This window comes from Bos taurus, chromosome 25, assembly GCF_002263795.3.
Source record: "Bos taurus isolate L1 Dominette 01449 registration number 42190680 breed Hereford chromosome 25, ARS-UCD2.0, whole genome shotgun sequence".
Classification (NCBI taxonomy): Eukaryota; Metazoa; Chordata; class Mammalia; order Artiodactyla; family Bovidae; genus Bos; species Bos taurus.
Genome location: NC_037352.1, coordinates 36,204,698 through 36,227,000, shown reverse-complemented (window position 1 = coordinate 36,227,000; position 22,303 = coordinate 36,204,698). Strand labels below are relative to the sequence as shown.

The window sequence follows — 22,303 nt, the reverse complement described above, 5'->3', positions numbered from 1 at the left end:
CCCCACCTGAGCTCTTTTCAGTATATTTTTAAGATCATCTTCAAATGTTTATGTAAATGGTCATGGTATCTGTTATTTCCCTTCTAAGTATCTCATCTCCATTCCTCAGGCACTGTGACCCCTGAGATGTTCAAGAAGATGTCTAACTCAGAGATCATCCGGCACCTAACCGAACAGTTTAATGAGGTGGAGGAAGACTATCCAGGATTCTCTAGCCACCGTTATTGCAAAATACAAGGCCCATTACCCTCTTCTTTTCGATTCTGGGAAATAGGATAGCTTTTGGAAGGAGGGATTTAATCTCTTGGGAGCAAAAGGGACCTATACACATTATCCGAATATGCCTACAGAGTTGAGAATAAGATATATATTTTTTTACTATATGGTTGGGTTTTGACATCCAGTCTCTGTGACTCCATGGATCTGGTAGTAACTCTCCCATCTTTTTCATGAACTCTTCTTTAGGATTCAGGAGACTATCCTCTGACAGCTTCAGGCCCATCCTGGAAGAAGTTCCAGGGAAGCTTCTGTGAATTTGTGAGGACATTGGTCTACCAGTGCCAGTACGGCCTCCTCTACGATGGCTTCCCCATGGACAACCTCATCTCCCTGCTCACTGGCCTCTCAGACTCCCAGGTCCGTGCCTTCCGTCACACCAGCACCCTGGCTGGTAAGCAGTCACTGTTAACTCTGTAAGTGTTCTCATGGGGGTTGGTAGAACTTCCCTCTGTTCTCTAGTCCTGGGTCATCTTTCCTGCCTGCATTCTAGCTGTTTACTTCAGGGTCATGCTTATTTTGTCCTGAACCTTCATCCAGTTTCTCACTAGTGGGATTGTTAAAAGGGGTGGATCACAGTGACAGTTTCCAGCTTTAACATGTTTCTCAGAGCTCACTGAGAACAGGCTAAGGATTAAAAGCAGCCCAAAAGAGGGAGAGAAAAAGCCCACTCCAGAACAGTGAGTCTTAGGATTTTAGGGTCACCCTGCTCTAGCTTTTCTTTTTCACTGCTCCTTTTTCCTTCTTTTTTGAACATACCATCCCTCCTCTGACTTAATGATTTTCTTACCTTGTTTTTACTGACTCAAGCCATGAAGCTGATGACCTCCCTGGTAAGAGTTGCCCTCCAGCTGAGTCTGCACAAGGACAACAATCAGCGTCAGTACGAGGCTGAACGGAACAAGGGCCCGGGACAGAGAGCGCCTGAGCGCCTCGAGAGCCTGCTGGAGAAACGCAGAGAGGTGAGCTGTTTCCCTGCCTCCTGCTCTGCTCCCGCGCTTCCATCACAGCTGCTTATCACACCGCCTTATCAGCCCCCAAGCTTCTCTCTCCCAGGCAAGCTTTCAGACTGTGATGATGGAGTTTGGCAGTAGTTTAATAGACCCATCCTGTTAGAGGTCATTGTATGTTCAGCTTGTTTCTGGGATTTGGGCTCAAGAGAGCATTTCTAGTTAGAGTAAATTTTAAAAGTTCTCTGTAGTTCCACTTTTGCTCAGTTTCTATTGTCTGCGTTCATTATCACAAGTATTTAAGTGTTGGGCCTGCATCTTGTGCAAGGAATTAAGCATTGACTTTCATCTCAAGTGTATGGTATGCAGGAGTGCTGGGAGGCCAACTGCTGGTGGAGGAGGCCAAGTTTTCAAGGAATGGAAAGGACACAGGCCTGTCGTTCACTCCTGGATTTAAATTCTGTTCCAGTTAGCTACTAGCTCCATGGCCTTATGTAACCTCTAAGCTTCAGCGTCCTTTCCTTTCAAAAGGAGGTAATTGTTTTTGTGATGACTAAATGAGACGAGTAAATTGCCTACCCAGGCACATAGTAGGTACTTGCTTTGATTCCTTTTAAACCTGAAGACCACCACCAGAGGACATAACCCCCAACAAAATCTCTTACACTGTGTAAACCTTCAAACAGCTGTGTATGTCATGAAACTTAACACTGATTTTCCCCTTACTTCTCCAGAGTATCTGAGACCTCCCCAACCATGAGGTTGGCAGGACTCACCATGTCTAACTGTGCCAACTGACTGTTTTCCAGCTCTCATCAAAGATCTCTTCCATGCTAAATCATTAGAGGAGGGAATGTTCTACTTCCCGGATTCTCTTTTGCTGTTTTCACTGTCAGTGTGATCTTAAATAGTATATGTATTAAATCTGTCTCAAATCTTATATACACTCGTGTGATTGTTTTATTGGGACTTCTCTGGCTCTTGCTTCATCAGTTGTAGTTTTACTTTTCTGTCTTGAATTTCTCCCTCCCCAATGGTTTCCTCTTTCCAGTTATAACTGTATATAAGCGTTTGAATCTATCCTTAATCCTTCTCTATCAGTTACTCCATTTCTATCCTTTTAGTATTTCCTTCCTTCCTTAATATCCAGCTGAATCCTTTTTGCTACCTAGCTTCTATACCCATTTTTTCCTTTCCAATTTCTCTCTCCAAACCAGTAACTTCTTAATCCCTATAGCCAATGGCCTTTTATCAGTCTCCCTTTTTGACTTAACGTAAAATTTGGTATTGATAGACCCACCTTTCTTCCTTTCCTCTCTTTTCCTTTTTCTTTAATTTTGAAAATATTCAAATGTTCAAAAAGATATATTGGTAGAATGAACACAACATATGAACTATCTAGATTTAACAACTATTATTTCGTTCAATCACTCAGTCGTATATTTCACTATACTTCATCTACTTTTTTTTCCCTGGTATTTTTTACTAAATTGTGGATGTGTATGTGTGTGCTCAGTCATGTCCGATTCTTTGCGACCCCATGGACTGTAGCCCTCCAGGCTCCTCTGTCCATGGAATTTTCCAGGCAAGAATACTGGAGCCGGCTTCCATTTCTTAACGTCAGGGCATCTTCCCAACCCAGAGATCGAACCGCATCTCTTGCACCTCCTGAATTGGCAGGCAGATTCTTTACCACTAGTGCCACCTGGGGATATTTTAACCTAAAGATTTGAATATGTCCTCTAAAAAAACATGTTCCTGTATTATACTGTTTTCCTATCCAAAAACATTAACAGTGATTCCCTAATATTTTCTAATCCCAACTCCTATTTAAAAATTTCCATTTGTCCCCAAAATGCCTTTTCAGTTCAGTTGCTCGGTCATGTCCAACTCTTTGCAGCCCTATGGACTGCAGCACTCCAGACTTCTCCATCACCAACTCTCAGAGTTTGCTCAAACTCATGACCATCAAGTCAGTGATGCCATCCAACCATCTCATCCTCTGTTGTCCCCTTCTCCTTTCTTCAGTCTTTCCCAGCATCAGGGTCTTTTCCAGTGAGTCAGTTCTTTGTATCAGGTGGCCACAGTATTGGAGTTTCAGCTTCAGCATCAGTCCTTCCAATGAACACTCGGGACTGATCTCCTTTAGGATGGACTGGTTGGATCTTCTTGCAGTTCAAGGGACTCTCAATAGTCTTCTCCAACACCACAGTTAAAAAGGATCAATTCTTTGGCACTCAGCTTTCATTATAATCCAACTCTCATATCCATACATGACTACTGGAAAAACTATAGCTTTGACTAGATGGACCTTTGTTGGCAAAGTAATGTCTCTGCTTTTTAATATGCTGTATAGGTTGGTCATAGCTAGTCTTCCAAGGAGCAAGCATCTTTTAATTTCATGGCTGCAGTCACCATCTGCAGTGATTCTGGAGCCCAAGAAAATAAAATCTCTCACTGTTTCCATGTCTTTTATATCTGGTTAATTCCAGCCAGACTGTGGCTTAGTTAAGGATTGTGCATTTCATTTGGTCTTTTGTGTTTCTTAAGTCTCTTTTAATCTTGTACAGAACCTCTGCCCTGGCCTCCACTTTCCCCTCAGGATATTGATTTATTGAGTTGGGTCAGTTGTCTTCAAGAATGTCGCCTTGCAATTCTGCTTCCCTGTTACCTGTTAGGGTAACAGATAACATCTAGTCTAGCGTTTCTCAACAATGCCATTTAGGAGGCTGTCCTGGCATTGTTTCAGCAGATGTGCTCAATTGTGTCCAACTCCTTGTAACACCATGGATTGTAGCCTCCCAGACTTCTCTGTCCATGGGATTTTTCAGGCAAGAATACTGGAGTGGGTTGCCATTTCCTCCCCCAGGGGATCGTCCCATCCCAGGGATCAAACCCACAGCATCCCTGGCCTGTATCCACTAGGTGGCGGTAGTACCCAGGTCGTAATAAACAAAACTGTCTTCAGACTTTGCTAAAGTCCTGTGGGAACCCCAAACTGAGAATCACTATTCTAATTGCTTTGGCATAGTCATTTATAGATGTTTTTCTGGAACTCTCTTGCTTTTTCCATGATCCAGCGGATGTTGGCAATTTGATCTCTGGTTCCTCTGCCTTTTCTAAAACCAGCTTGAACATCTGGAAGTTCACGGTTCATGTATTGCTGAAGCCTGGCTTGGAGAATTTTGAGCATTACTTTACTAGCGTGTGAGATGAGTGCAATTGGGTGGTAGTTTGAGCATTCTTTGGCATTGCCTTTCTTTGGGATTGGAATGAAAACTGACCTTTTCCAGTCCTGTGGCCACTGCTGAGTTTTCCAAATTTGCTGGCATATTGAGTGCAGCACTTTCACAGCATCATCTTTGAGGATTTGAAATAGCTCAACTGGAATTCCATCACCTCCACTAGCTTTCTTCGTAGTGATGCTTTCTAAGGCCCACTTGACTTCATATTCCAGGATGTCTGGCTCTAGGTGAGTGATCATACCATCGTGATTATCTTGGTTGTGAAGATCTTTTTTGTACAGTTCTTTTGTGTATTCTTGCCACCTCTTAATATCTTCTGCTTCTGTTAGGTCCATACCATTTTTGTCCTTTATCGAGCCCATCTTTGCATGAAATGTTCCCTTGGTATCTCTGATTTTCTTGAAGAGATCTCTGATGCTGCTGCTGCTGCTGCTGCTGCTGCTAAGTCGCTTCAGTCATGTCCGACTCTGTGCTACCCCATAGACGGCAGCCCACCAGGCTCCCCCGTCCCTGGGATTCTCCAGGCAAGAACACTGGAGTGGGTTGCCATTTCCTTCTCCAATGCATGAAAGGGAAAAGTGAAAGTGAAGTCGCTCAGTTGTGTCTGACTCTTCGCGACCCCATGGACTGCAGCCTACCAGGCTCCTCCATCCATGGGATTTTCCAGGCAAGAGTACTGGAGTGGGGTGCCATTGCCTTCTCCAGAAGAGATCTCTAGTCTTTCCCATTTTGTTGTTTTCCTCTATTTCTTTGCATTGATGGCTGAGGAAAGCTTTCTTATTTCTTCTTGCTATTCTTTGGAACTCTGCATTCAGATGCATATATCTTTCCTTTTCTCCTTTGCTTTTTGGTTCTCTTCTTTTCACAGCTATTTGTAAGGCCTCCCCAGACAGCCATTTTGCTTTTTTGCATTTCTTTTCCATGGAAATGGTCTTGATCCCTGTCTCCTGTACAGTATTACAAATCTCTGTCCATAGTTCATCAGGCACTCTTGTCTATCAGATATAGTCCCTTAAATCTATTTCTCACTTCCACTGTATAATCATAAGGGATTTTATTTAGGTCATACCTGAATGGTCTAGTGGTTTCCCCTACTTTTTTCAATTTAAGTCTGAATTTGGCAGTAAGGAGTTCATGATCTGAGCCATAGTCAGCTCCCGGTCTTGTTTTTGCTGACTATATAGAGCTTCTCCATCTTAGGCTGCAAAGAATATAATCAATCTGATTTCGGTGTTGACCATCTGGTGATGTCCATGTAGTCTTCTCTTGTGTTGTTGGAAGAGGGTGTTTGCTATGACCAGTGTGTTCTCTTGGCAAAACTCTTGTCTTTGCCCTGCTTCATTCCGTATTCCAAGGCCAAATTTGCCTGTTACTCCAGGTGTTTCTTGACTTTCTACTTTTGCATTCCAGTCCCCTATAATGAAAAGGACATCTTTTTTGGGTGTTAGTTCTAAAAGGTTTGTAGGTCTTCATAGAACTATTCAGCTTCAGCTGCTTCAGCGTTACTGGTTGGGGCATAGACTTGGATTACTGTAATATTGAATGGTTTGCCTTGGAAACGAACAGAGATCATTCTGTCATTTTTGAGATTGCATCCAAGTACTGCATTTTGGACTCTTGTTGACCATGATGGCCACTCCATTTCTAAGGGATTCCTGCCCAGAGTAGTACATATAATGGTCATCTGAGTTAAATTCACCCATTCCAGTCCATTTTAGATCGCTGATTCCTAGAATGTCGACATTCACGCTTGCCATCTCCTGTTTGATCACTTCCAATTTGCCTTGATTCATGGACCTAACATTCCAGGTTCCTATGCAGTATTGCTCTTTACAGCATTGGACCTTGCTTCTATCACCAGTCACATCCATAGCTGGGTATTGTTTTTGCTTTGGCTCCATCCCTTCATTGTTTCTGGAGTTATTTCTCCACTGATCTCCAGTAGCATTGGGCACCTACCGACCTGGGGAGTTCCTCTTTCAGTATCCTGTCATTTTGCCTTTTCATACTGTTCATGGGGTTCTCAAGGCAAGAATACTGAAGTGGTTTGCCATTCCCTTCTCCAGTGGACCACATTCTGTCAGAGGATGAGATGGCTGGATGGCATCACCGACTCGATGGATGTGAGTTTGAGTGAACTCCCGGAGTTGGTGATGGACAGGGAGGCCTGGCATCCTGCAATTCATGGGGTTGCAAAGAGTCAGACACGACTGAGCGACTGAACTGAATCTAATTGCTTCCTTCTCTTTTTTTGTTCAATTTCTTTTATCAAACAAATTGCATTTATTTAAAAAATTTCCCCAGTTGATGTTCGTAAAAAACTTGTATAACTACCAGCTAGGACCTCTGAATAGCCAAAGATGGTCAAAATAACAAGACACAGAAGGGATATTTTTTCAAAACAAATCTCAGAAGCATTAGTTGACTATACAGCTTCTTTTAGAATTAGAAGGTTTAACCTTTTTCTATTCTGATAACTTATTGGCTTCATTTTCTTTTTCTCTGCTTTAGACTGATTAGCTTAATTACTTTCATTTGCCAACTCCAGCTTTCTCATCAGCTTTGTATTTTAGAGGTATCTTACTGACTGCCTAACTTCACCGGGCTATCCAGTATCACATGTGGATGAGTAGGTGGTATTCTTTTCTAAGGTATCTAATCCATACCCTCAAAGGAAAGAGGGAGAGTGGCTTGTAGCTTTCATACCTTATTTATAGATGTGTATTTTTCACATGGAGAAAAAAGTGATTTGGGGAGATAGAAGTATTGTGAACATGTGGGAAATAAAGCCATGTGACCTGAAAATAAAAAAAGGTTTAAAAGGGAACATAGGATACAGGAGGTTCAGACTGTGCCCTGTAATTAATAGGAAACAGGTGAATGTCATATTTTTCTAATATTTTTGTGGCCTTATACTGCTGGGGGACATGAGAGATTGACCTGTTCCTCCCCATCCTCCAGCTTCAAGAGCATCAAGAGGAGATTGAAGGGATGATGAATGCCCTTTTCAGGGGTGTCTTTGTACATCGGTACAGGTGAGTTACTGGGCTCCTTTCATTGAAGCAGCTGGGTCCTCAGTTACGGAGTCTATAGAAATAACAAGGTCCCCTCCTAACCCTGTTATCTGTAGTCCCACAGCTCAGAAAAAACTCTTTAACAAATGTTCCAAATTGGGTTTAATTTATTCCTGCCTACAAAGGATTGCATAAACTCTTCTGGGAGGGAAGATAAGAGCATCAGGCATTGATGAGTATTATTCTGCTCCAACTTTGCCCAAGACCTCCCCTCCCCCATCTTCATGGGGCTTGAGCCTTGAGAGGACAAGAGGAGAGAGCCAAAGCAGGGCCTTTCTGAGGGTTTACAGTTCTTCAGGCCTTTCCCCAGCCCACTTCACCCTGCCTTTCACTGTGCTAAAGGCAGGGGAGTTTTATACTGGGTAAATAGCTGGTAGAATTAAGTTAAAGAGTGTCCATGTTTGTGTCTCACTCTTACCTAGATTTCAGCCTCTGCCTTTTCAGAACCCTTCAGCTGATTTAATCTTTTCTTGAAGTGGAATCAACACATACACGTGGATATGTTGTATAACATAGGGAATATAACCGATAGTCTTACGATAAATGAAACATAATCTTTAAGAATTATGAATCACTGTTGTACACCTGAAACTTATGTTGTACATCAGCTGTATCTCAGTTCACCACACACACAGTTTGGCTGATAGTTAAGATTCCAAAATCAGTTTTTAAAAGGGGCATAGAGGATAAGTTTTAATGATTGGTTACGGAAGGGAACTGTTCACTTTTTAATGTATTTTATTTACATTGGGACGAGGAAGTGAAAGGGCTAGTACTTGATGTTTAGTCAAGAAAATAGACTCTTCTGTGACAAACATATCTGCTAGGATAGAAAGTCAGTTTGGAGAGAAGGTGAAAAGGGTCAGCTTTCTCTCTGTGCCTAGGGATGTCCTTCCTGAGATCCGTGCTATCTGCATCGAGGAGATTGGGTCTTGGATGCAGAGCTACAGCACCTCTTTCCTCACTGACAGCTACTTAAAATACATTGGCTGGACCCTGCATGATAAGGTGAGAGTTGACTCAGTCCTCTTCCCTGCCCCAGGGTGCTTCAGCTTTTCCTGGTCTTGCCACTTAGGTGTTTCACTAGTGATCAGTGATGAACTCATCAAGGCACTGAACCTCAGAACTCCCCTAGTCCTGGGGAGGGTAAGAGAAGTTAGGGGAGAGAAGGATATATTTAGGGGAGTAAATGCCTTAAAACAGAGTTGAGGGAAGAAAGACTTTGCCTATGAAAAGGCAAGACAGTTACTGATAGGGTGGTGATACAAGTGCTGGGGTGGTAGCCAGAAGATCCTCTTAGCAGGATTGCTTAATTCTGCTGAAAAGGAGAATTTGGGATTTTAAGTGAGAAGACAGTCATTCATTCTTTTTGAGACATCTCAGAGTCTTCAATATAGAGGATACCCAGGCCCAGGATGAGCAACCTGAGAGGGAAGTATGGAGATCCAGTAGGGGTAAGTAGAGGAGGAGTCATTCATATTTCCATTCTCCTCAGTAGCATCGAGATGTGCGTCTGAAGTGCTTGAAGGCTCTGAAAGGGCTGTATGGCAACCAAGACTTGACTTCGCGCCTGGAGCTCTTTACCAGCCGCTTTAAGGTAGAATCAGGACCGTGCTCCTGTGCTTGGCCCTGTCTGTGGTTCCCATTTCCGCACCTCATTTTCCCACTTGTATTGCTTTTATGTATCTGTGGCTATCCCAGTATCTGCTTCTACACCCCCTCTTTAGGAATCTCTCAGATTCTGAGAGGTTGGTGTTTGGGGATGGATGCAAGGAGGTACTAAGTGATGTTCTCCTTCTTACAGGACCGGATGGTTTCCATGGTCATGGACCGAGAGTATGATGTGGCAGTGGAGGCCGTTAGGTTGCTGATAGTTATACTCAAGTGAGTCCTGGGCAGTGGAGAGACAGGGATCTCAGGGTTCTCTTTTCAGTATCAGACAAGCCCTTCCAGAGTCTCTCTCCCTTCACGCATTGTAGGTTGACTCTTGTCTGTACAGGTTGAAAGACCGAGATCATTCCCAAGTTGCAAGAGCTCCGGGGGGAAATTTCCCATCTTCTCTAACTCCATATCCCTCTGTCTCCCAATCTTCTATTTGCAAGTTCTTTGTGAGTTAATCCTTGTTGGCTTTGCCATGTTTCTAACCTTGGTTGTGCCAGAGGACGACATCCACATCCACCTGCTCGTTCTGCTTTTCTCCCGGCAGGAGCATGGACGGGGTGCTGACGGATGCAGACTGCGAGAGCATCTACCCTGTTGTGTACGCCTCTAACAGAGCCCTGGCCTCTGCTGCAGGGGAGTTTCTATACTGGAAGTGAGTGGGGCTCCTTTTGTTTGTTTCTTTATAACGCCGTCTTCTCTTGGTTTCTCTCCATCATCTGCTGCTGTTCTAAGCTCCCCTCCCCAACCCATTAGTCTCCCTTGGTGTCTCCTTCCCACCTCAATCCCTGGAGACTTTCCTTAGCTCTGTCTCTTTCTCCTTTAATCCTCTCCCTCCAAGGTAACTTGTACTCCTTCCTTTCTCCTGTGCTGTGCCCTTTCCCTGTGCCCCTTCTACCAGGCTCTTCTACCCTGAGTGTGAGACAAGAGCAGTGGGCGGGAGAGAGCGTCGCCGAAGTCCACGCCCCCAGAGGACTTTCTTCTACCTTCTGCTGTCCTTTTTCGTGGAGAGTGAGGTGACGTATGGAAAGGAGCTGTTGTGCTAAGATGTGCAGGTAGAGAAGGATGGGAGCTGGCTCTACACGCGGTGGAGAAATGATTCATCGGGAGCCACTTCTAGCGTGTTAACATATGGCTTCGGTGACTTAACATCTGCCTCCTCCCACAGCTCCATGACCACGCCGCATACTTAGTTGACAGCCTGTGGGACTGTGCAGGGCCTCTGCTGAAGGACTGGGAGAGTCTGACAAGCCTGCTGCTGGAGAAGGACCAGAGTATGTGCCAGCTGGTAGCCAGGGAAGGGGCCCTCTCCCCTCCTTGTAGGAAACCAGGAGAGATTTCTCTCCTGACTTGTAGAAGGCATAGGTAATGGGTGATGGGGGTGATGGAGGGGGTTCTTAGGGATCAGGTGTGGATAATCTATGAATCTGTGTTTTCCATCCGCCTGCCAACCCAGACCTGGGCGATGTACAAGAGAGTACGCTGATAGAAATTCTTGTATCCAGTGTCCGGCAAGCTTCAGAGGGCCACCCACCTGTGGGACGGGTCACAGGGAAGAAGGTACAGCGTGAGGGGTGCGGGGGTGAGGGTTGTTGGCAATGTTAAATCCAGGCAGGTACTGTCTGTCCTTACCCTCAAGTCTTAGGTTAGGGTGCTCCTTCCTCAGCCTCTCGAAGAATTCCATTTCTAGCAAAAGAAATCTGAAGGGAGCTGCTTATCTTCCTAGGAAGATAAGATTATCAGGCAGAGGAATACACATACATACACCTTTCCCCCATCCCCAAATGATTAATTTCAGGGCTTAACCCCAAAAGAACGTAAGATCCAAGCCGATGACAAGGTGAAGCTGACTGAGCACCTCATCCCCCTGCTCCCCCAGCTCCTGGCCAAGGTAGAGGTGCCTCATCGCTCAGCCTCTGGGAAAGAGCGGGTGGAAGGAAGTGGCCTCCAAATTAGCAGTGTGGCAGGTTGTAAGTAGGCTTCCCTCTGAATCACCGCAGTTCTCAGCTGATGCAGAGAAGGTGGCTCCCCTGCTGCAACTTCTCAACTACTTCGACCTCAACATCTACTGTACCAGGCGCTTGGAGAAAGTGAGGGGAGAGGACGACACATTCCCTCTTGCTTGCTGCTTTTGTCCCAGAGCCAAAGATTCTACTGCCAGTACCTGCTTTTTCTTAAGGACATGGATTCTAGAAAAACCAATAAGCCTTCCTTCTCCTAGGCATCTTATCCTTGAAGTTTAATGTTGTCAATGCTGTTTCTTTCTCCCCGTGTCTAGTCCCCTCAGGAGGAGTTCTCTTCCCCAGCTCCCCCACGACACTGTCTTCTCCCACCTTTCTTTCTCAGCACCTGGAGCTGCTCCTGCAGCAGCTCCAGGAGGTGGTGGTGAAGCATGCGGAGCCTGCGGTGCTTGAGGCAGGCGCTCACGCCCTCTATCTGCTGTGTAATCCTGAGTTCACATTTTTCACCCGCGTGGACTTTGCCCGCAGCCAGTTGGTGGATCTCCTGACCGACCGCTTCCAGCAGGAGCTTGAAGAACTGCTTCAGGTTGGAAGTAGGGCTATGTGACAGGACTCCCCAGACCTGTGTGGGAGAGGCCATGAGATACGGGGGTGTGGATCTGCGAGTTCTCGGGGAAATGCCACATGGACTTCCTTTTTTCCTCAGTCGTCCTTCCTAGATGAAGATGAGGTGTACAGTCTGGCAGCCACTCTGAAGCGCCTCTCTGCCTTCTACAAGTGAGCAACTCCCTGCCTGCTCCCTCTTCTATTCCTGCCGGTGTCCGTTCCAGTGTAACATTTCCCTCTTCCGCCCCCCACCCCCCACAAAGTGCCCACGACCTAACCCGCTGGGAGCTTTATGAGCCCTGCTACCAACTCCTCCGAAAGGCTGTGGACACAGGAGAAGTTCCTCACCAGGCAAGTAGACAAGTTGGAAATGTGGAAGCAGGAGTCTTAGGGGCCCCGTGTCCCAGGTGGCCGCCTTGCAGGTGGTTCCAGTCCCAGGGGTGTGGAGTGGATGAGAACTCCAGCGTGCGTGTCGTTCCTTCTGTCCCACTCTCGGAAGTGAATGTACTTTCCCAGCACCTGAAAACAGTCATTCTCTCTGGCTTCTGGGGAGTCAAGGATAATATTGAGGGATTATAGGAGACTTTAAATCAGGAAGAGATGGCATTCCTGCTCAGGGCAGAATTCTCTGAAGACTGTCGAGAATCACTTTTTTCCTCACCAGAAAAGGAAGTAGGTGTCTCCTCATCTCATTCTCTCTCTCCTGGTCTGCTTTTTTCTTCTTTCCTTCATGTGTATCTGCCTGTCTGTGTCTCCCCGCCTGCCCGTTACTCTACTGATCTTTGCTTTTTAACATGTGGTTCTTACAGGTGACCCTGCCAGCCTTGACTCTTGTCTATTTTTCCATTCTTTGGACACTAACCCACATTTCTGGATCAGATGCTTCCCAGGTGAATATGGGCCTGAGGAGGGGGAACAGGAATGGAGTACCAGTGTCTTCCTTCATTCCTTCCCCTGAAGTCGTTGTCTCCACAGAAGCAGCTGTTGGATTTGAAGGGCAGGATGGTAGCCTTCTGCGAACTCTGCCAGAGCTGCCTCTCAGATGTGGATTCTGAGATCCAGGAGCAGGTGAGCGTTCGTCAAGGACGCACATCGTCTGTAGCCCGGCTCCCATGGTCTGGGGAAACCCATTCTGAGGGGAACTTAGCAATATAATTTCTGTCATGGTCACTTTTCTGTCCTTTTTAAGCATTCTCTTTTTTCCCCCAACAGGCTTTTGTCTTGTTAAGTGATCTGCTTCTCATCTTCAGCCCTCAGATGATTATAGGGGGACGAGAGTTCCTCAGGCCCCTTGTCTTTATTCCTGAAGCCACTCTGCAGTCTGAGCTGGCCAGCTTCCTCATGGACCATGTCTTCATCCAGCCTGGGGAGCTGAGCGGTGGTACCAGGGCTCGGGAAGGGTTTGGGGCTCAGACCTGCTTTGGGCTTGGAGGGCAGGGGGCCTGAATTGTGATTCTGACACTTCCACTCTGTGCTTGGGGGGAGCCAGGTCATTCCCAGGAGGATCACTTACAGATTGAGCAGCTGCACCAGCGGCGCCGCCTCCTGGCTGGGTTCTGCAAGCTGTTGCTCTATGGGGTGCTGGAGATGGACGCGGCCTCGGATGTTTTCAAGCACTACAGCAAGGTACAGCAGGGCGCCAGGCTGAGTATGGCTCTGACTCATGACCTCAGACCCTGTAGCGCTACAGAAAGGGTGGGGGAAATGATAGTACCAAGCTTAAAGGAAAAGTCAGGGGAAGGCCTGTGGTTTGGAATAAAGGGACAAAGAAAAGAGCCTTAGAAAACAATTGTGGAGGAAAAGCTGTTAGGAAGAAATTCATTGGAGGGAAAATGCCTTAATTTTCCTGTCCAGAATTTTTTTTTTTTTTTTCTTTCTGTGAGCCTAGTCTGTGGAATGGGGTAATGTAAGAAGGGGAATAAAAAGAACAGAAGAGGGTTCAGTCCTTCCAAGGTACCTAGATACCTACCTTGGTCTCCTCAACCCACCATCGTGTTGATTTCTATTTATTGAGTACCTAGTATCCCAGGCACTAAGGGCTCCTCAGTGAACAACAGTCAACTGTTCTGCTCCTTGGAGCTTCTGTTCTGGGGGAGACAAACAGCGAAGGTTTCAGTGCAGTGGCAGTGTGTTCTGGCAGGTTCCTACTCTTCTCTGAGAAATGGACTCCAGGCAGGGTTTCTTCCCTTCGTTATTTGCCTAAACCGTGATTTCTCTGGGGCTTTGTCTCTGCTGGCCGGAGATGTGGTCTAGTATGAGTTGTTTCATGCGTAGATTCATATTCCCTACCTCAGGTCCTTTTGGAAGGAAAAGGAAAGAAAAAATCTTGATGCCTTCCCTTGGTTGAGCAGAATCATTTTAGGAAGACAGGCCCCTCCCAACTATCTCCCAGGGCTGAGGCATCCTGTCCCAGTGCTTCTTCCTCCTGCTGGACCCAGCCTGTCGCCCAGGGATACCAGCTCACCCAGAAAAGAAAAAAAAGTGAAGAAAAAATCAAAACAGAAACAGTCCCTTTCTGTGGTCAACATCATTTTGTCTACTTCCTTCCCATCAGTTCTACAATGACTATGGTGATATTATCAAGGAAACATTAACAAGAGCAAGGCAGATTGACCGAAGCCACTGTTCCCGAATCCTGCTGCTGAGCCTCAAGCAGGTACCCCTTCTGCCTGGGGGGCCTCAGGCCTTCTGTGTCCCCCACTGCAGCCCACCCCCAGCTGTTCAGAACGTGAGCTCTTTCAGAGCAGGACGTTTCTAACTTATTTTGACTTTTATTTCACATGACAGTCTCCTTCGTAACTAGTAGATCCATAAAAAGTAATTTATTTTAACCGTCAGGGCAGTTTCTACCCCAATCCCATAGATCTCCTGTGTGAATTAGCACATGGGAGCACCACAATAAAGTGACAGGGAATTCCTAATTTTCTTCTGGCTGTCGTCTCTCAGATTCTTCAGTTACTACAGGCATTTTAATTTATTTTTACAGAGCACAGTGAAGCCTTCTCTGGTTCAAGGCAGTCAGGAATAGGGTCAGTGTCCTCAGAGGAAAGAAAGTAAAAACAGCAGATGGTTTCCCAAGCCCTTTAGAATTTCTAAAGGACAGAGAAAGGAATGCTGTACTTGCTTGTTCTATCTTGTTCCTCCCTTTCCTGTGTGCCATGTCTCCTGGACAGTTATACACAGAACTGCTGCAGGAACAAGGGCCCCAGGGCCTGAATGAGCTTCCAGCTTTCATCGAGATGAGGGACCTGGCCAGGAGATTTGCCTTGAGCTTTGGACCCCAGCAGCTACAGAACCGTGACCTTGTGGTCATGCTACACAAGTAAGGAAGTATTGGTAGAAGGCAAGGTACTTGCCTCTTCCAGACTCTGTGTACAGGACCAGCTGGGAGTGAGGTCTCAGAGGGAGGGTCATCAGGTCCAGGAGTAGCGGTCACGTGGGTGAGCGGGTATCCCTGGGCGACAGGCTGGGTCCAGGGGGAGGAAGAAGCACTGGGACAGGATGCCTCAGCCCTGGGAGATAGTTGGGAGGGGCCTGTCTTCCTAAAATGATTCTGCTCAACCAAGGGAAGGCATCAAGTTCTCCTTGTCTGAGCTTCCTCCAGCTGGCTCCTCCAGTCAGCCCCCAAATCTGGCATTCCTGGAGCTCCTCGCGGAGTTCTCCCCCCGACTCTTCCATCAGGACAAGCAGCTGCTGTAAGTTAGGGGTGGGTGGATAAAGACGTGGGTGAGAGAGGAAGGGTCTGGTGAGGGCTGTGACCACTTCAGACAGGCTCCATCCCGCCTCTCTCTCAGACTGTCCTACCTGGAAAAGTGTCTGCAGCGTGTCTCCCAGGCACCTGGTCGTCCCTGGGGTCCAGTCACCACCTACTGCCACTCCCTCAGCCCCGGAGAGAACACGGCCGAGGTCAGCCCTCAGGGCTACCCCCGCTCCAAGAAGAGGCGAGTTGAAGGTAAAGTGCAATGAGTGTGGGTATCGGGGTGCTCAGCGCTACTGCCTTGATAGCCACTGCTTAGGGAAGCAGCATGTGGCCTTTGCCCCTTTCAGAGTCTTGCATTTGGTCAAATAAATATTCATGTAGCCCCTACTATCATTAAGGCTACTCATTTTCTTCCAAGGTTTATCTAGCCAAGTAAAAATAGCCAACTTCTATGAAAAATTAAATAGAAACTAATGATAAAACCAAAGATTGAACTAAAGAATCTGTACATTTATGATGCCTCTTGTTGACATATTATTTTGCAATTTTTAAAAATTTTATACGGTCTTCATGATTTTTATAGTCTTCAGATCATACCTGTCACGTTTACATATGTTTTTTCTTTAAAGTGATTTTTAAAAAATATAGTCTCGTTTTGTGATAATACCCCAGAAATCACAAACTTGAGGTGTAAGTTAGTTTTCTGGTGTACATTTTAAAATACTAGTAGTCACACCGCATCCCCCAGGTCTAGGTAGTAGACTGACCTATTTCTTGTCTCCGGATTTGCTTATTTTAGACATTTTATGTAACTGGAATCATAGTCTGTGGCCTGTGTCTTCTTTTAATGAGCATGTTTTTAGGGCTCATCCATTCTTAGCATCTGTCAGTACCTCATAACTTTTCATGGCTGAATAATCCATTTGTATGGATATGTCATTTTATCCATTCATCAGTTACTTGACATTTAGATTGTTTCAACTTTCTGACTGTTAACACCTGATGCTCCTGTGAACATTCATGTGTAAGTTTTCACATGGATGTAGGATTTCACTTCTCTTTAGATATATGTAGGAATGAAATTGCTGTATTGTATGGTGACTATGTGTAACTTTATGAGGAACTACCAAACTAGTTTCCAAAGTGCCTGCATTGTTGTGCAGTTCCTACGGCAGTTGACAAGGGCCCCAGTTTCTCTACACGTTCAAACTTGTTATTGTCTATCTTTTATTTTATCCATCTCTTAGTGACTAAATTGGTATCTCATCTATTATAGCTTAAATTTGTATTTCTTTAAGTACTAATACTGTTGAGCATCTTTGCACATGCTTATTTGCTATTTGTATATCTTCTTTAGAGAAATATCTATTCAAATTCTTTGCTCATTTAAAAATAGGGTTGTCTTTTTATTGTTGAGTTGTCTCTTACCAGATATACGGAAAAAATTTCCTCCCATTTTTTGTTGTCTTTTCATTTTCTTGATGGTGTCCTTGAAATACAAAAGTTCTTAATTTTGATGAAATTCACCTTACCTGTTTTTTTGTTGTTTGTGCTTTTGATGTCATGTCTTAAACTTTCCTCATCTAAAGTCACAAAAATCTATTCCTGTGTTTTCTTCTGAGAGTTCTCTAATTTTAGCTAATACATTTAGGTCTATGATCCATTTTGAGTTAATTTTTGTGTGTGGTGTGAATTATTTTTAAGGTCTTCTGTATGCCACCTAAAGTTATCTTTCATACCACCAGGAAACTCTGCTTTTAACCAGTAAAGTAATACTTGTTAAGGACCTACCATATGCAAGATACTGTATTAGGTGTTTTAGAGGCCATGATAGATTCTCAAGCAGCTTACCATCTAATAGAAAAGAAAGAAAATACATTTATAGAAAATCTGAGCTGTGAAGTCACCAGTAAGTGATAACTTCCCCGGGGTTGGACAGATGACTGCTACAGAATTCAGAGAAGAAAGGTATCCTTTTATGTTCCGTTGATCTTATGAAGGCTTTATCAAGAAGATGGTATTTAAGCTAGATCTTGAGAAATGGGTAAGATTTATATAAGCTGAACAGAAGAAGAATAAGTACCACGGACAAGCAGAACAGCACAAGCAAAACAGGTCAGTGTTTGCCAAAGCACATGAATACATAGATTGGTTTGCCTAAAACAGAGGGTTTGTAAAGTTAGGATAAAACTGAAAAAATCGGTTCCATTGTTCATCATACTTACTGAGCTCCTTGCCTTCAGTTGTGCTTGGAATGCAGGAGTGAGCTTTCTTTGGAATAGTGTCAGATAGCGATGTGCTGTGGAAGAGGGTGGGGAAAGTCTTACAAAAAGTGATCAGGGAAAGCCATAGAGAGTATGAATGCAGGGCAAAAACTGGAGAAAGAGGGGGTGCCTGGTGTATATCAGAATAGCAGATGAGGACTTAACCTGGAGGTCCAGTGGTTAAGACTCTGTGCTTTCAATGCAGGGGCTGTGGGTTCAATCCCTGGTCGAAGAACTAAGATCCCACATACAACACAGCCAAAACCTTAAAAAAGGGGCAGCTAAGGGAACAGCAGACAGGCGGGTGCGAGTGGTCCAGAGGCCATGGCAGGGTGTCTCTGGCTTGTTCAAGGAATAGCTAAGAAGGCCAGTATTGCTGAGTGGAGATTGTGTAGGATACAGGACCAAAGAGGTTGTCGGGGTCCCAAGCATAAGTCAGAATAAAAACTCTGGCTTCTACTCAGAGTGAAATGGGTAAACACTGAGGGATTTGAGCAGAGGAGTGACAGGATCCGCCTCACATTTTAAGGGGTTCCTGGGTGCTGTGTGTAGAACTGGCTGACGGAGAGGCAGGGCTTGAAGGCAAAGAACTGCTGAGGAGGCTGCTATAGGGGCCCAGACAGGCGGGAGCGGGTGAAGTGGGGAGAGGCAGATGTGAGAAGTGACCAGACTCTGGACATACTTCCAAGCTGTCACTAATAGGGCCTCATAATAAGAGAGAATGTAAAATATGAGAGAGAGAGGAGTTGCGGATGACTCCATGGGTTTTGGCCTGACACTTGGAAGACTGGAGTTGATAGCAGCTGAGATGGGGAAGTCTGTAAGAAGTGAGACCGGGACTTTGGTATGTTACAGGTGGAGATGCTGGAGACAGGAGTCTGGAGTGTAGGGTGGGGGGAGGGAGAAGCTTGAGATAGATGTTCGAGTTGGTACTTAAAGTCATGAACCTGAAGGGCTAAGAAAGCCACTGAGGATGGAGATGGGGAGAGGTCCTAGGGCTGAATCCTTGGACATGACACCAGTTAAATAGGCTGGAAGATTAGGAGTCACCTGGGGGCTCAGGTTTATTCTCTGGGAAGACAAGCTCACAGGTGTGGCTCTTCCCTGTTTAGGGAATGTTCTAATGCTTACACCAGAAGCAGCTCACTCTCCAGTTACTGGTTTCAGAGTGCAAACAAGGCTGTGGGGAGGGAGACAATGGGTGTATGAGTGTTTCCAGTTGATAAATACTAATATCAATTTGACTTATGTTTTAAAATAGCTTTACCTGGGGTTTTTTTTTTTAACATTTTGGCTTCTTTCTCCTTTGTCTTCCTCAATCTCTTATAGACAGTCCTTAATATTTTGAGCCCCAGGTTTTCCTCTTACCCTTCGTATTAGAACTATGCTGACATTACGGTCATTTCATTTTTTTTCTGGCTTTTAGAAAACCCAGTCTTTCACTTTTCTGTTTCTCCTTAACTCTCATGCTTCCTGCCTCATTTCAGGCCATTCTAAACTTTTTCTCACTACAGAAACCTTGAATGAATGGAATCTCAGATTTCTCCATTGATTAACTGAGACCTCTCAGTCTCAGCGACTCCAGCCTTCTCTCACATTTGTATATTACGTTTATCTGTGGAACGTATGTCTCTTTCCATCTTGTTTTCTAAGCTATGTATGAATTTCTCCTGGACAAGCCCTTGATACAATTCTATAAACCCTACTTTTTAGTACGTAGGGCTGTGCTCAGTTTTAGTCATGTCGTAATGAGACCATCTAGATTTTCCACTGCCTTTTTTTTTTATTGCCTTCTTATTTAACTTTTTGTTACCAAATCCTGACTGAGCAGATCTTGAAAAACTGAAGTGTCTGGTGGTACCTGGTCGCCAGTAAGCATGTGCCTCTGCTGCTTTGCAGGGCCCTCCAGGCAGCACAGAGAAGACATCTCTGCATCCCAGGAGGAAAGCCTACAGCCGAACAGCATCCCAGCCACACCTATGCTCACCTCCACAGCTGTGAAGAGTGGGCAGCCCCTTGGGGCATCAGAGGAGATGGAAGAAGGCGGCAGCTCAGAACTGGCATTTCCCCAAGGGTGCGTCCCCCGGGGAAACCTGGCTCTGATTTCCCAGTCTGGTGTCTCCCCGTTTCTGTTGTGTTGTTCCCTGCCACAGGATCCCCTCATTCTTGGTTCTTCTCAGGTCCTTTCCCCTTTTTTCAGCTTTTCATTTTCTCTTTTTCCCTCCACTCTGAACTTTCTGCTGGCTTTAATGCTGGCCACTTTACCTCCTCTTTTTACCCTATATTTTTATCCCTTGTCACTGATCCAACTTCATTCCCAACAGCCTGTACCTTTTAGGCAACCCAAGGTCAAGGTCCTTGAGTCCACAGCATTTCCAGACTCCGCTCAACCCTTCAGATCCTGGTCTGGGCAAGCAGCTGACCCGGTGAGCTTTTCTTATCATCTTCTGTCTTCACTTCAAGTCTGTCCCCCATTATGAGGGGATTCTCCCTGATCAGTGCTGCTGTGCTGGTGCTTTCTAGACTGTTTTTAACCACACAGCACTTCCTTCCAGTGTAATGTGGAGCCCTAGTGTATAAAACGGATGGAAGTAGAGCTGCTCTGATGGGAGCAGGGGTGCGAATCTGGACCCCTGGTCTGCTTACTGCCCTGCCCCCGCTTCCCCATTCCCCTGGGGTGCCAAGAAACTCTTGGGTCCTTGAAAACCTCTACTCTTGGCCACTGCTTCCAGGCTCAGCTTGATGGAAGAGGATGAGGAAGAATTAGAAATTCACGACGACTTGAGTGAAGATTGGCAAGGTTCAGGCAAGGTGAGTGGACCCAACAGTCCCTTCTCCCTTTAGAACTGGAAGCAGATGCAAGGGAAAGAACCTAGAGTGATTCTCCTTTGTCTTGATGATGCCTTGTCCCTGGAAGCTGCCCCAGACATTTTCAAAGAGTCATAAAAGAGTAACGGTTTGTAAGTTTCTATTCACTTTGCTTGGACTTAAAATTTTTCTCCCCTATCCTCTTAAAAAAGTAAAGTACCAAAAAGGACTGGAACCACACTCCCATTCCCAATCCCCATGTAAGTATTTTGTTTGTTAATTGCCCCAGAACTAAAGAGAGCCCTCAAGCTAGAGAGAGATGGGCAGTTACCCAGTGCTTAGAGCCTGGCAGCAAGTCTCTCCTGTCCCAGCGCAGGCTCAATTGACCTCCTCTCCTGAGAGGGCTGCCCGAGCCCCTCCTCCACTCACTCCTCTGCCCTTGCCTGCCTGCTTCCACAGGAGGAAATGCTGCCAGTTCAGTAGGAAACACATTGAATTCAAATGAGATGTCTCATAGGAGTCCTAGGTTCCCCTACTTTATCAAGTTAACTCCATAACCCCTCTCGGCCTCATCTTTAAAATGGACCTTTTACGCAAGATACAGAGAAAAGGAACCGTATAAACAGAAGAGTATTGTGTTTCTGCGGCTGTTCGCTCCCTCCTCTGCTCTTTGAGGAGAAACGGGCACAGCGGAGCGGGGTGGGGCTTGGGGGGTCTTGTGCTTGAAGGCAAAACCAGACAAAATGTTCACCCAGAGCCTAGACAGCAGGACCTCTGTTAGGTGTTTAGTGCTAAAGTTCCCCCAGGAAGACCCGACCTCTGGTTCCAGCGCTGAGCAAATGGAGGTCTCCGTCGGCAGGCCAGGAGAGGGGGCACTGCCCTGATGACTCTCACTTTGCTCCTCTGCCCTTCCTGGCTGCTTCAGGGACCCACTCGGCCTCAAATTTGCCACGTGAGAGGGAAGGGGCCCTCTGTTGTCTGCAGGTGATGGGAGTGGGGAGGACTGTTCTGACATTTGACCCCGTTCTCTCTAGTCCTCCTCCTCCAGTGAGCACAGGCTGGACCTTTTAGATTCTACAGAGCTGAACACTGAGGTGAGTGTCCCCAGAACAGACTGCAGAAGGCAGGTTAAGAGGCCTCAGCCCCGGGCTGCCGTCTCAGTCACCTGGGGCTTTAGCGTGTCCTGGGGGAGGGGCGGTACGGGAAGAGGAGGAGAGTGTCACCTGGAGGACACTGCAGTCATCTCTTTGACCCCTGGTCCATTGTTAGGTCTCTGTATTTTACTTTAATCTTTCTCATTACAGGATTTCTGATGTAACCCTAGGTCCTTCCCCATCTCCACGACATGACCCAGCAGAAGATGGAATGAAAGGAATCGTTGCTTCCCCACCCCTGGTCTCTGAGGGGGAAGAGCTGGGCTGTGCCTTGCTCCCTGGCCTTCTCTGACGATGCTAGGCTGGGGCAGTCAGAAGCCCCTGTCCTTGGGGCTCCATCCCTCTGTTTGAGCAGAGTGCCTATTTTCTGCTGTTTGGAGTTGGGGGGGGCATCACCTCAGTTGTGGAGAGGGGCACCGCACACCTGTGTTGAAAATAAGGAGCCCATAATTTTTTCTGTATTGTAGGAAAGTTTCTGAGCTGCTTTTGTGCCCTATTGATTTAGCTCAATAAACACGTATGAGTCAGTTGCAGGATGTGGCTTGAGACTGTTAAACTGATGGGAGGTCAGGTTCTTTGCTGGAGCCTTAAGCAGCTCTGCCCAGC

At 46.0% G+C, this 22,303-nt stretch overlaps 1 protein-coding gene across 7 annotated transcripts in view; it reads left to right on the top strand.

Annotated features, from left to right (window-relative positions):
- STAG3 (stromal antigen 3) overlaps positions 1–22,230 on the top strand; it is a 29,285-nt gene extending 7,055 nt beyond the window's left edge. For 3 of the 7 annotated variants that reach the window (XM_010819543.4, XM_010819544.3, XM_024984841.2), the window contains 29 exons: positions 110–186; positions 466–670; positions 1,087–1,238; positions 7,433–7,506; positions 8,430–8,553; positions 9,044–9,142; positions 9,350–9,429; positions 9,752–9,859; positions 10,106–10,220; positions 10,373–10,478; positions 10,661–10,764; positions 11,003–11,095; positions 11,205–11,294; positions 11,551–11,751; positions 11,872–11,942; positions 12,035–12,122; positions 12,581–12,661; positions 12,732–12,839; positions 12,984–13,152; positions 13,261–13,397; positions 14,326–14,427; positions 14,945–15,093; positions 15,338–15,466; positions 15,566–15,723; positions 19,635–19,809; positions 20,060–20,161; positions 20,468–20,546; positions 21,578–21,637; positions 21,848–22,230. In XM_010819543.4, coding sequence (XP_010817845.2) covers positions 110–186; positions 466–670; positions 1,087–1,238; positions 7,433–7,506; positions 8,430–8,553; positions 9,044–9,142; positions 9,350–9,429; positions 9,752–9,859; positions 10,106–10,220; positions 10,373–10,478; positions 10,661–10,764; positions 11,003–11,095; positions 11,205–11,294; positions 11,551–11,751; positions 11,872–11,942; positions 12,035–12,122; positions 12,581–12,661; positions 12,732–12,839; positions 12,984–13,152; positions 13,261–13,397; positions 14,326–14,427; positions 14,945–15,093; positions 15,338–15,466; positions 15,566–15,723; positions 19,635–19,809; positions 20,060–20,161; positions 20,468–20,546; positions 21,578–21,637; positions 21,848–21,856 — 3,245 coding nt within the window. In that variant the 3' untranslated portion in view covers positions 21,857–22,230. 7 annotated transcript variants of the gene reach the window in all.
- The last annotated feature ends 73 nt before the right edge of the window (positions 22,231–22,303 follow it).